Genomic DNA, 12,855 nt, shown 5'->3' with positions numbered 1-12,855 from the left:
AGCATTGATCAATGAAATGAGGAGCAGGAACATTCACTATTTGCTGCTAAATAAGAGAGAAGAGTGATTATCATTTACAAGTAAATTAGATCCTGATGGATCATTCAGAAATATCCATGGAGATGATTACACAGAATTAAAAAAAAAAACCACGATTTACATTTCTTAATGGCACATTACATTAGAGTAGACTGAAGGGTGAACATGTGATTTAAGTGAGCCAGTTAGCTGTACGAGGATTTATATCTATCTAGAATAACGAGGATTGATATCTATCTAGAAGTTGTGGATTTAGATCTAGAGAGACCAAAGCATCCTAGGAAGGAGAACTCAAGTCTAGGCACGACTGCCGGTTGATGGTTGGTCTCGGAATCAGGTGTTTGAGGATGATAATGTTTATAGAAGGCTGCAACTGCTCCTGCCACCCCATCTTCATGTTTCATGGCATCGGCAAGTTCTTCGGCATTCCTTTTTACCTGTGAGATGTAAGAACGATGTAAAACATGTAGTGCTAATAAAAAGCCAAAATTGTGAACATAACTTGCATTTGTTTTATTTATACTCTCTTCTGTATGATTCCATGCTGTATTTTAGGAGAAAATTATAAATGGATCTTATGCTTGGCTTTGTCTCTGATGATTAGTTCCCTTTACATCTAAAAGCTTTCTCTACTTTCCTTTTTCTGGTACATATGGTATGAGACAAATACTAACCACTTTGATCGCATATATATTACCTCTGGCTTCAGCATATAGTTTATAGCATCAACCAGCCTGCCTAATGTAAATTCATCCACTGGAATCGGTGCCCGGCCTACTCCTCTGGCATGCACTCGCTCTCCCCAAAATGGCTGGTCCCTAAAGAATGGTACAATTGTTGTTGGGCACTGCAGAAACAAACAGAGATGTTCTTGTTGTAAGATGAATACACCACTTAGATTACAAAATTCACAAATGCAAGATACATTACTGCAGCTCTAAGACCAACAGCAGTTGTTCCAGCACCCCCATGATGCACCTGGAAATATTTAGAACATCTTACAACCAGGTTTCAATGTTATGCTCAAAACAATTGACTTCTAAGCCACTTAGAGAAGTTGTATACTTACCACAGTCTTGCATTTTGGGAATTGCCAATCATGTGGACAGTTGTCCAATAAGGTCACGGATTTCTTTGTTTCTACCACTGAGAAACAAAAATTACTATATGCTTCACAATGAGGTGAAAAATGCAGTATACTGCTGGCATGATACAGGCAGAAAATCAAGACTCACAATTCCCAAGTCCATCCCAGCCTTTGTTGATGATTCCTCTCTACCCGGTTTTATCCAGAGCTTCAATTATAATTTTTGTCATTTTGTCTGGTTGCTCTAGAGGCTGCTCAAAATAAGATTAAAAAAGAAAAAGAAATTACATTAGAATGGGTTTGCAGACATTTTAGTAGTGGCAAATATTTTGACAGTTAACTAGATCAAGTGTAGAATGACAACATAAAAAAAAAAAGAGTAGCTCAGCGGTTGTCTATATCTGCTTTCACTATTGCCAAGCATTTAGCTTCTAGGGCCATCCTTTCCTGATGTTTTGCCATCCAAATAAGATTAATCCTTATACACCACTTGTTGCAAGAATGCTTTTGGCTCATTAAAAATTCCATGATAGTCTATACTATGAATGTGATGTGGATTGGAGGACACCAACTCTAAAAAATTTAGAGCAATCATGCACAAGTGACAGATGTGTACATCAGATATTTTATGCTATTTAGCTCTATTCACACTTCACTGTGAATAACCAAAAAGTATTAAGAATCTACCTGACCTTTCACCCACATCAAATTCCTTGCTGGACAAATTTTGTAGACCCACACATTTTTAACTGTTCTTTGCTCCCCACCCATGCGTCCAGGCATCTTTTTACCTTTAAACACCTGAAATGTGATGGTAAAAATAATTATTTAGAATGATAAATTAATAACAATAAGCAAACAACATTCTTCCAAATAAAATCAGTTTATTCATGGAATAAAAAAATATTATCACATATGAACATGAAAAAACAGAAAGCTGTGTAGTAAGAAAGCAAAAAAATGACCAGTTTACAGAATTCTGACTTACCTTTCCAGGAGCGTCCCTTTGACCTGTAGAACCAATGCTTCGATGTGATAATGATGCACCATGGGATGCAGGCATTCCCTTAAATCCATGCCGCTTCATTCCACCCTGGTAAAAAATGAAAAATGGAAATTGAAAATCATATAACTAAGAGATTAAGGTCTATAAGACCAATAGCAAACAACTGTCCCCTTTGAGTACAAAGAAGGATTCAACACACAAAGGACTATGCATATACATATCCAATGAATAAATAATATAAAAACAGCAAAAGGAGAACTACAAAGACCCTTGTTTCAAGATTTGTTGGATTTATTAACTTATTCTTGCAACTTCAGGACTTAGATAATTGGTAGCATCAAAATCAATATTTGAGCTTAATTACAATTTTCTATAAGAACTTTCACCATTTTTTAACCAATTGAAAATGGGAGGAATGGTAAAAGCATTACTAAAAACAAAAAACAATAAAAAAAAGATGCCATGCACTGTCCTATCATTGCATGAGAATAAATCCAATCACACTATACATATGAGCAGTATTTAACATTAAGATAAGAGATAATCACCTGAAAACCTTTTCCTTTTGTGATTCCCGTTATATCAACATACTGGCCTGGCACAAAATGACGAACATTAAGCAAAGTACCAATAGAAAGAAGTGCATCTTCTGTCACCGGAAACTCCCTTAGCTTCCTCTTCATTGGAACTCCTTGAGCCCGAAAATGACCCACTTCAGGCTTGGTCAAATGCTTCTCCTTCTTCTGCCCACAACCAATCTAACTAGAAACAAAGCAGCAAAAAACTTTATAATTAGATAACACAAACTTAACCCTCATGCAACTTGCCAAGACAAAAGAATACTACTCCAGTGAGAAAAACAAAATCATACATTGAATTTCTGCGAGTTTGAGCTAAATTAACAATCAGGACATCGTCCTTTATTTACACTCTACTCTTCCCTTTGGTGTAAATGACTCTAACCTCAAAATCAAGAACAAAATAATATATGATCTAAACTTTTTACAAGCAGAAACCACCAAAAGAATGCAATTTTGTTTTTAACACACACAAAAATGACAATGCTACGCACTTGGAGGGCAAAGATTCCTTCCTTCTCCGGAGTCTTAACCTGAGAAACGATATTATCATCGACCCAAAGTACGGTTATTGGAATTCTAGCGCCCCATTTATCCCAGAGTGCACTCATACCACACTTGAGGGCTATAATCCCGGTTCGTTTGGAATTTGGGGTCATCACCCCTGGCTTCGCATCGATAATCCGAGACTCAGGGGCGGCATCGAAGCTGAATCCCCTCAGAAATCGAACAGGAAATGGTGTCGCCGCCACCGCCGCCGCATCGGTTGCGAAGAATTGAAAATGAGAAACGAGGCCTCTCGAAAGGGCCAGCATCGCAGAGCTGCATAGGAAAAATAGAGAAAAACCAAATTCAGAAGATGAAGAACAATTTTAATTTTTTATTTTTTTAATATGTTTAATATAGATTTAGAATAATTTTGATTTTTTGTTTTTTTTAATATATTTTTATTTTGTCGTTTCAATTTTTTGAAAAATTTTATAATTAATTGAATTTTAAAATTTAATTAATTTAAAAGAGTATTTTTGTCTAATTAAATAAAAAAAGAATATTTAAGTTTTTTTTATAAAATTGAATAAATAAATATTTTTTATTTTTATTTAATTAAAAGGATGTTTTAGTAAAAATGGTGATATATTACATATTTAAAAAAGAAAAAATTAAATGCTGACGTGAAAAATAAATTCCACTTGTCTTATTGTTATTTGTCTATATTTTAAACGTATCGGTACGTATTAATTTATCATTGTACCGTAACAAATACCATTATTAATTATCCATCTAAAAAGAATAGAAACCGCGTGGCATAAGCACAGAAACTAGAAAGAGCGGGAGAACGTAGCAATAATTGTCCGAAAATGTGTCAAGTTTATATTGTGCCACGTCTGTTCCTCAGCTGAGGGAAAAAAAAATAGTTTCTCAATGGATAGGGTAGCTAATTCTAACGGATTAGTTAAGATTTTTATATAAATTCAATTAAATTTTATTTACAATGTGAGAATATTTTTATTTTAATTTTTAATTTATTTAATTTTATTTATAAATTATTAAATATAATATTATTATATAATTTAATAATTTAAAATAAAATTAATTTTTATATTAAAAAATATATTAAATCATTAATTAATGACTTTTTCTTATTGGTTAAGCTCAGAAATCCTACCCTTACTACTTGTTAACATTCCATAAACAATTTTGTATTGTACTCCCTTAGAAATGGCTCAGGGGTAGCAGTCAATGCACTTGGTTGGCTGAAGTTTGTAGCATGTTAGAGAGCGCAATTAAATGAAACAACATTTCAACATAATTTAGTAAGTTATGGGCGCGTGTTTAGTTTTCAGATGGCTCATTCTTGTGCGCACAGTAGTTATTCTAAAGACACAAACTTGGGTACAAAAATTGTGTTTCCAATGCAAAACAATGGTAGTAGTAGTACTAATGGAAACTAGCTTAGCCACTGTTTGTTCTAAATGCGAGATAGTAATAAGGTATGGGGGTGTGAGTGTCCAACCAGGTTGACGCTTGAGAGAGACCATCAAATCCTTTGTCCATACCATAAGTGCACCATGCTCTATTATCAATTATGTCACTCCCAATCAACCATCTTGTCTTGTCTTTCACTGCTTCTCTTTTCTATTTTATTCCTGCACCTGGAGCTAATGATAATGCCACTGCTTTAGGTATCATTCACTCCATTAATCCCATCATTTATTTATTATAGCAAGAGTTGGCTCTCAGATTTATCAATGGTAATGAATAACAACGAGTTAGGAAGGTACTCCTACTACTTTCCTCTTTAATAATAATAAGTGTATGTCACCTAAATAGAACCTCCTAAATATTAGCTAATATTTTTCTTATATTCATTGATCCCAAACCCTACATAAAAGTTAAAGATAATCACTGTAATATTATCTAGGTCTCCTAATAAGAGTAAGTAGACATGGAGTAAAACTAGAAATTCAGCAAGTTACAAATATTGACACAAAATGGAATCCATTATACAGTAGTAGTTTGAGTGAGTATATATGTCAGCGTTATGATGATGATTGACCTTCAACGCCGTCACTTTGGGTACTACTACTAACAATGAGTGATTGGTGATGAGCATGAGCAACTATTGCAAGTGGCTCTGTCAGCTGCCTCCCATCTCGAGGAGGTGAAAACATCACTGGCAGGCAATTCTCCATCTCGTATCCCAACTTGGACTTCTTGAAATGCTCCTTCAATGCTTCCAATCCCTTTATGCATAGGCTAGGCTATTAAATAAATCATATTCTATTCTACTACTGCTATAACTATCTAATAATAATAATAATACCTGGACCCTGGCGTAGGTAACCTCGCAAGTTTTTCTTGAATTGAAAACTTGCCAACGTTGGCCATGGAAGGCCTTGTAGAGTCTCATTGTTGCCTCTGGAGACGTCATGTTTACAAACCCGTATCCCACATTGCACTTGTTCCTGCTTCATTCCAATTCACCATCAAATTCTCCACACAAACAAATTAAAGACTACTGAACGAATAAATATATACTTGAAATCAATTGGAAGGTAGAGGAAGTCATAGGAGGAGAAGGGCTGGTGGTCACGGCCGCCTTCCCGAATCTTCTCATTGCAATGATTACAGTGGTTATCCAACATGCTCAACAGTAGCTTCTGGCTGCATAATAATCCAACAAGCAATCTCAACAACCCTCCTCTCCTCCACTCAAGTTGAATAATGAGATTAAATTTACCTGTACTTATTGGGTATGTTCTTAATCATGACGGTTGTTCTAGAGTCTCCATCATGTGCAGAGATTAAGAAGCGGCGAGTTTCATCATGATGATGCTGCTTCTTTGCATGCTTTCCCTTCCTATGACGCCTACTTGACTGCTTCGTGTCTCCGACAATGGACTCATCATCACACCGGTTGTTTCTCTCTTCTTCGCCCCCACTATTCCCCACTAATTCTTCACTAGGATTATCTTTATCATCATAACAACAACCCTTGGTAACAATACTTGATTTCCGGTACTGTCCTCCTCCTGGCCGTCCGAATTCAATAATGAGGGGTTTCCCATGAATGTGGTTGCCATTCATGTGCTTCAAAGCCCTTGCTGCGTCTCTTATGTCAAAGAACTCTACGAATCTTTGGTTCTTTTTCAGTGGGGTATGCCTCACCTCCTTTACAGCACCTTATTCAAAATAATAGCATAAACATAAATCAGAGTCAAACACACCAAAAGTTAAAAGTGTAGTCATAAAGATTTTGGATAGAGACATGTCACTATCATATGTATATGTATGTATGTATGTAACATGTTACATGTCATACCATATCATATCATATATGCGTGCTAATTAATGGTACACTACCCCTCCGGTCCACTTAAAAGACATCAAAAACATGGCCTTTGGCTTCATAAATTGATAACTAAATCAGAACTAAAAACAAGAAAAATAATGAAAATACCAAAAGGCTGGAAGATACTAGTGACAGCGATAGCGTCCATATGTAAATCCAAATTAAAAATCAGCAGCGTCCCTTGGTTATCCCCATCATCACATGAGGGCACCATGTACTGTGCCCACAACACACCACCCGCCATGGCGTAGTCATGCATGTTCATGTGGTGGCCCAGAATGGCGGTGAACGCAGCCTCCGCGTGTCGGAGGTCATAGAAGTCAACCATGGCAATCACCATTCCCTCACCAACCCCTTCCATCCGAACCCCTCTCACGTCCCCGAACGCTCCAAGCTCCTTCATCAACCATGCTTCTGAAACCACCGTCGCGGAGGGTACCAAGCCTAGCATCAGCGACCTCGTAGGAGATGACGTGGGACACCGAACCCCAACTTGATGACCTAAGTAAGGGTACCACGGCTGAGGATGAGGTGATGCCGGTGGCCTCAGAAGAGTTGGAGGTGGAGCTCCGTGGGTATAGTTTCTGGGCCTGAACTCCTGGGCCGTGGGGTCCAAGTTTCCCATTAGAGAGTGTAAATTAAAAGCAATTAAGGAGAAGAAGGAAGAGAAGAAATGGTAATGGGTTTGTGTGTGTTTTGTGGTTCTTCCTTCTTTGTTTGATGTGATTGCCTTTTATTTCCTTCGGAACCCAAAGTTGCGAGAGAAATGCACTTTGTCTCTCTCTGTCTTTCTACGTGTAAGTGGAAGACATACACTATATGTGTTGTGTGCAGTGTGCACCCACTTCATCGTTTCAGAGTTTTATACAAGAAAAAGGATGGTTACATAATTAATATTTTTTGTTTTTATTTATATTTAAATTAGAGATAATTAATGTCCCATTTACTCTCTCAAATTTTTAACACTCCTTAAAATTGACGTCATCAACAGTTTATGTTAGTAGTGCATTAACATAGCTAAATTAAAGATAAAAAGAAATTTGTAAATCAAAGATTAATTTAATAATTTCTAAACTTAGGTCAAATAATACCTAATTTGACTCTTAGATTTATACGTGAATTTTAATTTAGTGTCTGAAGTTTTAATTGTCTCTATTTAATATTTAAATTTTATAATTATAATTTATATTAGTCCATAAAATAATTTTTAACATGTTAACAAAATATTAAATAAATAGTTAGGTACTATTTTAAAATTTAAATTCTGTTATTTTAATATTTAAATAATCAAAAAATAATTTTATGAAAATAATATTTATTAGAATTTTTTTCTTTTAAAATAAGTAACCTGACATTATTTTTAAATTATTTAAATGCTAAAATCAAATTAAATATTATCTTAAATAAATACTAATTAATTTTGTCTATCTTTTTAACGATAAAAGATATTGATCTTTATTATTTTCCTTGTATATAATTAACTCATAACCAATACTCAATCAATAATTAGTAGAATTCAACTAAATAATTGTAAAAACACATCTTTAAATTTAAATACTTTCGCACATTTCGTGGGGTTTGAGAGCTGGTTAGCTAAAGAAATGGAAAGTGAATATAGGATATTAAGATCATTGAAGGTGTGTGTGATTAGAAGATTAATTTTTATGCCTATGGATATTATTAGAAATATAATTTTTGTAATAATATTATTAAGTATATATTATTATTATACTATGTATGATTTATGAAAATAAAATTCATGAAATATTGATAATAGACTTAGAAATGTGTTAATTTTTGTTTGGTTTAAGTTTATTGTCTTTGAAAATTTTGTATACTTTATCTAAAATACCCTTAAAATTTCCAATATAAATAGAATACTATTATATCTTTATATTATTTTTTAAAATTTACTAAAATACTTTTGAAATTAAATATTTTTAATTAAAATTGTCAAACTCAAATTTTTTTAAATAAATAGAAATAAATAAAATATTTTTTTATTTTATTTTTTAAATTTATTAAAATATTTCTAATATCAGATATCTGTAATTAAAATTTTAATAACTATGTATTTTTTAAATATAAATAAAATAAAATACAATTATTTTATTTTTTAAATTTATTAAAATACCTCTAATATTAAATATCTTTAATTAAAATTAATATTTTCACAATTAAAATGAGTACAAAATTCTTAGATAAATTTTTAAAGATTTTATAACCCATAATAATTTGTTTCATAATCTATCATTGAAAATAATATCACCAATTTTAATATTAACATATCTATTAAAAATTCATAACCTAATCATCCAACTTTTATTATATCTTCAACGCCTATATCAAGAATATTTTTCAACAGTACCATTAGTTTCATTATGGGTTCAGCTCTAAAACAATAAACTATTTATATTAACTAGAACAATTAAGTGTTCTTAATAAACTCTTTTTATATCTTTACTTGATTCTGCTATTATGTCAATCACTTCCTCACTACTGTAATTCTTTTTTCTTTGAGAGTATAATAAGATGGGAAATGATATTTTCACACTCTTTTTATAATATTATTTCACATATAATATTTTTATATTATATATTTATATAAATTTATAAAAAAAGTAACAATATCTATTTTCTAATAAGATATAAAATTGTTATAATTACTGATTGCCGATTGAATAATTATTGCCTAAATGTTTTTTTTCTCATATTCCATATGTTGTGAATTTTTTGCGTCAAATTTAAATAATTATTTTATTATGTGTATATAAAAAATTAATAATAGTCACCAAAAAAAATATAAAAAATTAATAACTAAATTAGTTATCTTCATAGATACATATTAAATATAAAATATATATTAAATATAATTTAAATAATATATATGCATATAAAATATATAATAATTAATTTACTAGCTGAATTTTTCTGTACATAAATTTTTTGTTGTTTTATACAATTATACTAAGTATTTATAAAAAATCAGCTATCAAAATTAATAATTTATATAGACCATATTATGACATGTTAGCAATATGAAAAAGAAATTGATTAATTTAAAGAATGCTGAATTTGTTTAAAATGATTAACTTTAATTCTATGCAACAAGACTAATTATTTATATTACTTATGTGCCACAATATAAATAGAATAGATAAAAGGTTATTGCTTACCATAAAACATTTAAAAAGCTTCATACTCTTGGGGGTAAAAAGACTTATACAAGTGAATGAGAGTAAAATTTTTTACCAATCAGCCAAAAGCAAAAATAGTTCATTAAAAGACATAAAAAAAAGTGTAATTTAAATTAGCCTAATTTAAATTATATAGAATTATGTCTCTGGTTTATTCATGAACCATTTTTATTTTTGGTTAAATGGTGAAATTTTGAATTTAGAAGTGCTAAAAAGTTAATAATTTTTGTAATTTATAGTAATTAAATAACCTTTAATAATGATTTTAATAGTATAAGATTGATATAAAATTTTATCTAAATGACTCATTTTTCTTTATTCGATACAAAATTTAATAAAATTGCTAACTTTTAAACTTTTCCTTTTAAACTTTCATTGACTTATACGAGTTATTTACCCTACTCTTTATATACTAACGCCTTTTTCCCTTATCATTTTCCATCATATACTTTTAATATTTTTCTACTTAAATGTATATAAAAAGAGGTATACATATTATTTTTCTACTTTAACATTATATATGTTAAAAATATAAAAATAAATTATTGTCATGTTTTTAAAAATAGAGTGAAATATGTTTGAATGTGATGCCAACACAGTAATTCTATTGAAGAACATTAGTTATGAACACTATAGTGGCTTGGCCGGCTGGCTGTTGGACCTTGGAACCTGGACTGGCATGTCTTTTTTTGTGGTGTTGACTGTAATCCGTACACGTGGCTCGTGAAGAATGAGAATTGATTGCAATTAATGCTAGTCGTACACACACATAAGGCGGAAGCAGAACCATAATAATTGAGATGCTTCTGTGTTGCTCTTGCACAGTGTCTCGTACAAATATAATTTCCATGAATTTGTGAACCCCCTCCCTCCTTTGCTGGGCCCTAATCCGATCTTAGTCTAATGATAGCTTCTTTTGTTATCACCATGCTTTATATGGTATGGTATGGCATGGCATCAAATGTAAGACAATGTATGTATTTGGTTACTGTCTCTATCTTTAATTTTAGGGGTGGCTTGAACAGTGGAACTTATTATATGTTTGGATTCCCTGCAAGAGTCTGTTTCCTCTTCACTTATAGTCTCCGACCGACACAAGTGGTGTTCTTGGTTTTTTTTTTTACCCATTGACCACATGTACTATACTTAGCTTCTACTTGACTACCGTTCGTTGATTTAATTTGCCCATACAAAATGATGATTTATGTAGTGTTGAGCTTTAATTAATTAATATTATTGCGCTCATATTTTTATATAAAAAATATTAGACACTAACAGAATTTATTTTTAGTCAATAATTAATTAATAATATTTAAAAATGTAAAAACTAAACATATATGTTAGATTATTACACTAAAAAATATTAGAATAATGATTAAAAGTGTTGATAAAAAATAATAAATTTTATTAGCTCTTAAATTTTTCTCTTATCATATATTTAGTTAATATATATGTTAAGATTATTAATTGAAATTTTTTATTAAAATATGTCAAATTTACAAAATTAATTTTTTATTTATAATAAGATTAACATATATCCTGTATTAGCCAAACCTGATATCATTTTTGCTGTTGTTACAAAGAAGCCTCCATCCTGAAGACATAGTTATTGGCTTTAAATTAGGGATGTAAATTAGGGGTGTATGTGGATCGTATCGGGTTGGATATGACCGAAAATTTGATCTAATTCGCACAATTTTCATCGAATCGGATTGGATATGATATCTGCATTTTGTAATGTTAGATCCGATTCTATCTGCAAATGTGCGGATCGGATCGGATCGAATATCGGATATCGGATATATCCGCATAATTGAACTTTTTCTTTTTAATCATATTTTTATGTAAAAAATTTAATAAAAATATCTTTTTTGCACTTTTAAATTTATTTATTCCTAAAATATTTTTAATCAAATTTTTTCTAAATAGCAAAAATAAAATAATATAATATATAAATAATAATTACTAACTAAAACATATAAACAAGTAAATATAATACTAAACATATATATTTATTTATTTTTTATTATTATTATTATGCAGATATCCGTAGATCAGATATACGGATGTAGAGCAGATATTCACAATCATCGGATCGTATCTGCAAATTTGTGGCATGAACACCCTACTTTAAATTCATATATGAGAGAATTAATAATTAATAATCAATGGTCGTGGTGGAGCACCTCCACACGTCCGCGAGAATTCCCAAGTTATTGTCCTAGCCTGAGTCTCCAGTCTCCACAATCTTTTACCAAAAATATTTTGATTCCGATAGTGTTTGATGCTTTGGATGGTGTTGTCTCTTCTCCACGTATTTCCGTTGTCCTTTAATAGTTTAATTTGCCCAACCATTCCTTAGCTTCTGTCATGTTGGGTTGAGCTCTCTTCCACTCTCTCTTTTTCAATGTTTTACCTTATGCTTTATTTTGACTGATTTTCATCATATTATTGGATTCTTCCATATCCATACCCTAGAGCCACTACCCGTGAAACAATAACTAAATGTGATATATTTTACATAATTACTTAACATTAGATATGTTTATTATTTTTGTATAAGGACATGAAATTGATTCTTGCTGGTTGCATAGATATTTGACTAGTTAATGGCATAATATTTTGTTAGCAAGCAGCCAAGCACCACCAGGGAGCTAACGAAAAACAGGAGGACTGCCGCCTATTTGTAGGATCAATTTTAGTTTTCCTTTCTTTAGGAAGTATCTATGATGTACGGACACTGACACGGACACGGGATACGATACGATATGAGACATGTGGACACACGAATTTTAAAATTTTATAAGACACGGGACACGGCATATATATAGAATATAAAGTATCTTTTAGATAAATTACAATGAATTTTTGATATTTTATTGCTGATAAAATATAAAATAATTTTTTAACTATTTTTAATGTCTTTTTTTAACTATATAAAAGTATCTAAAATATTTTTTGTTTTAATAAATAATGATATATATTATTTCTAAACTCATTTCAACGATATATGTTAAGAATAAGACTGGACACGCAGACACATGATGGTATTTAGGTGTGTCCAAGTGTGTCCGGAGAATAATTTTTTATTTTTT

At 31.3% G+C, this 12,855-nt stretch overlaps 2 protein-coding genes across 6 annotated transcripts; both read right to left on the bottom strand.

Annotated features, from left to right (window-relative positions):
• Positions 1–121: 121 nt before the first annotated feature.
• LOC130965828 (50S ribosomal protein L3-2, mitochondrial-like) lies at positions 122–3,560 on the bottom strand. Of its 5 annotated transcripts, none has more exons than XM_057890587.1 (9): positions 3,205–3,560; positions 2,681–2,890; positions 2,115–2,219; positions 1,819–1,927; positions 1,275–1,699; positions 1,109–1,185; positions 970–1,017; positions 737–886; positions 122–476 (listed from the first exon to the last, which is right to left on the bottom strand). In XM_057890587.1, the coding sequence occupies exons 1-5, from the start codon at positions 3,523–3,525 to the stop codon at positions 1,599–1,601; spliced, it is 846 nt and encodes a 281-aa protein (XP_057746570.1). In that variant the 5' UTR covers positions 3,526–3,560; the 3' UTR covers positions 122–476; positions 737–886; positions 970–1,017; positions 1,109–1,185; positions 1,275–1,598. The 5 variants fall into 5 exon arrangements, with proteins under 5 accessions (XP_057746570.1, XP_057746571.1, XP_057746569.1 ...); XM_057890589.1 differs by having other exon boundaries at positions 124–476; positions 1,275–1,377; positions 1,814–1,927; XM_057890590.1 differs by having other exon boundaries at positions 125–476; positions 1,275–1,377.
• A 1,643-nt stretch (positions 3,561–5,203) lies between these two features.
• On the bottom strand, positions 5,204–7,383 carry LOC130967227 (protein terminal ear1-like). Its single transcript, XM_057892041.1, has 5 exons — positions 6,672–7,383; positions 5,952–6,393; positions 5,750–5,875; positions 5,535–5,676; positions 5,204–5,454 (listed from the first exon to the last, which is right to left on the bottom strand). The coding sequence occupies exons 1-5, from the start codon at positions 7,186–7,188 to the stop codon at positions 5,251–5,253; spliced, it is 1,431 nt and encodes a 476-aa protein (XP_057748024.1). The 5' UTR covers positions 7,189–7,383; the 3' UTR covers positions 5,204–5,250.
• Between the last annotated feature and the right edge of the window lie 5,472 nt (positions 7,384–12,855).

Source organism: Arachis stenosperma, chromosome 3, assembly GCF_014773155.1.
Source record: "Arachis stenosperma cultivar V10309 chromosome 3, arast.V10309.gnm1.PFL2, whole genome shotgun sequence".
Taxonomy (NCBI): Eukaryota; Viridiplantae; Streptophyta; class Magnoliopsida; order Fabales; family Fabaceae; genus Arachis; species Arachis stenosperma.
The sequence above is the reverse complement of the archived record's forward strand: the minus strand, read 5'-3'. Positions and strand labels throughout refer to the sequence as shown.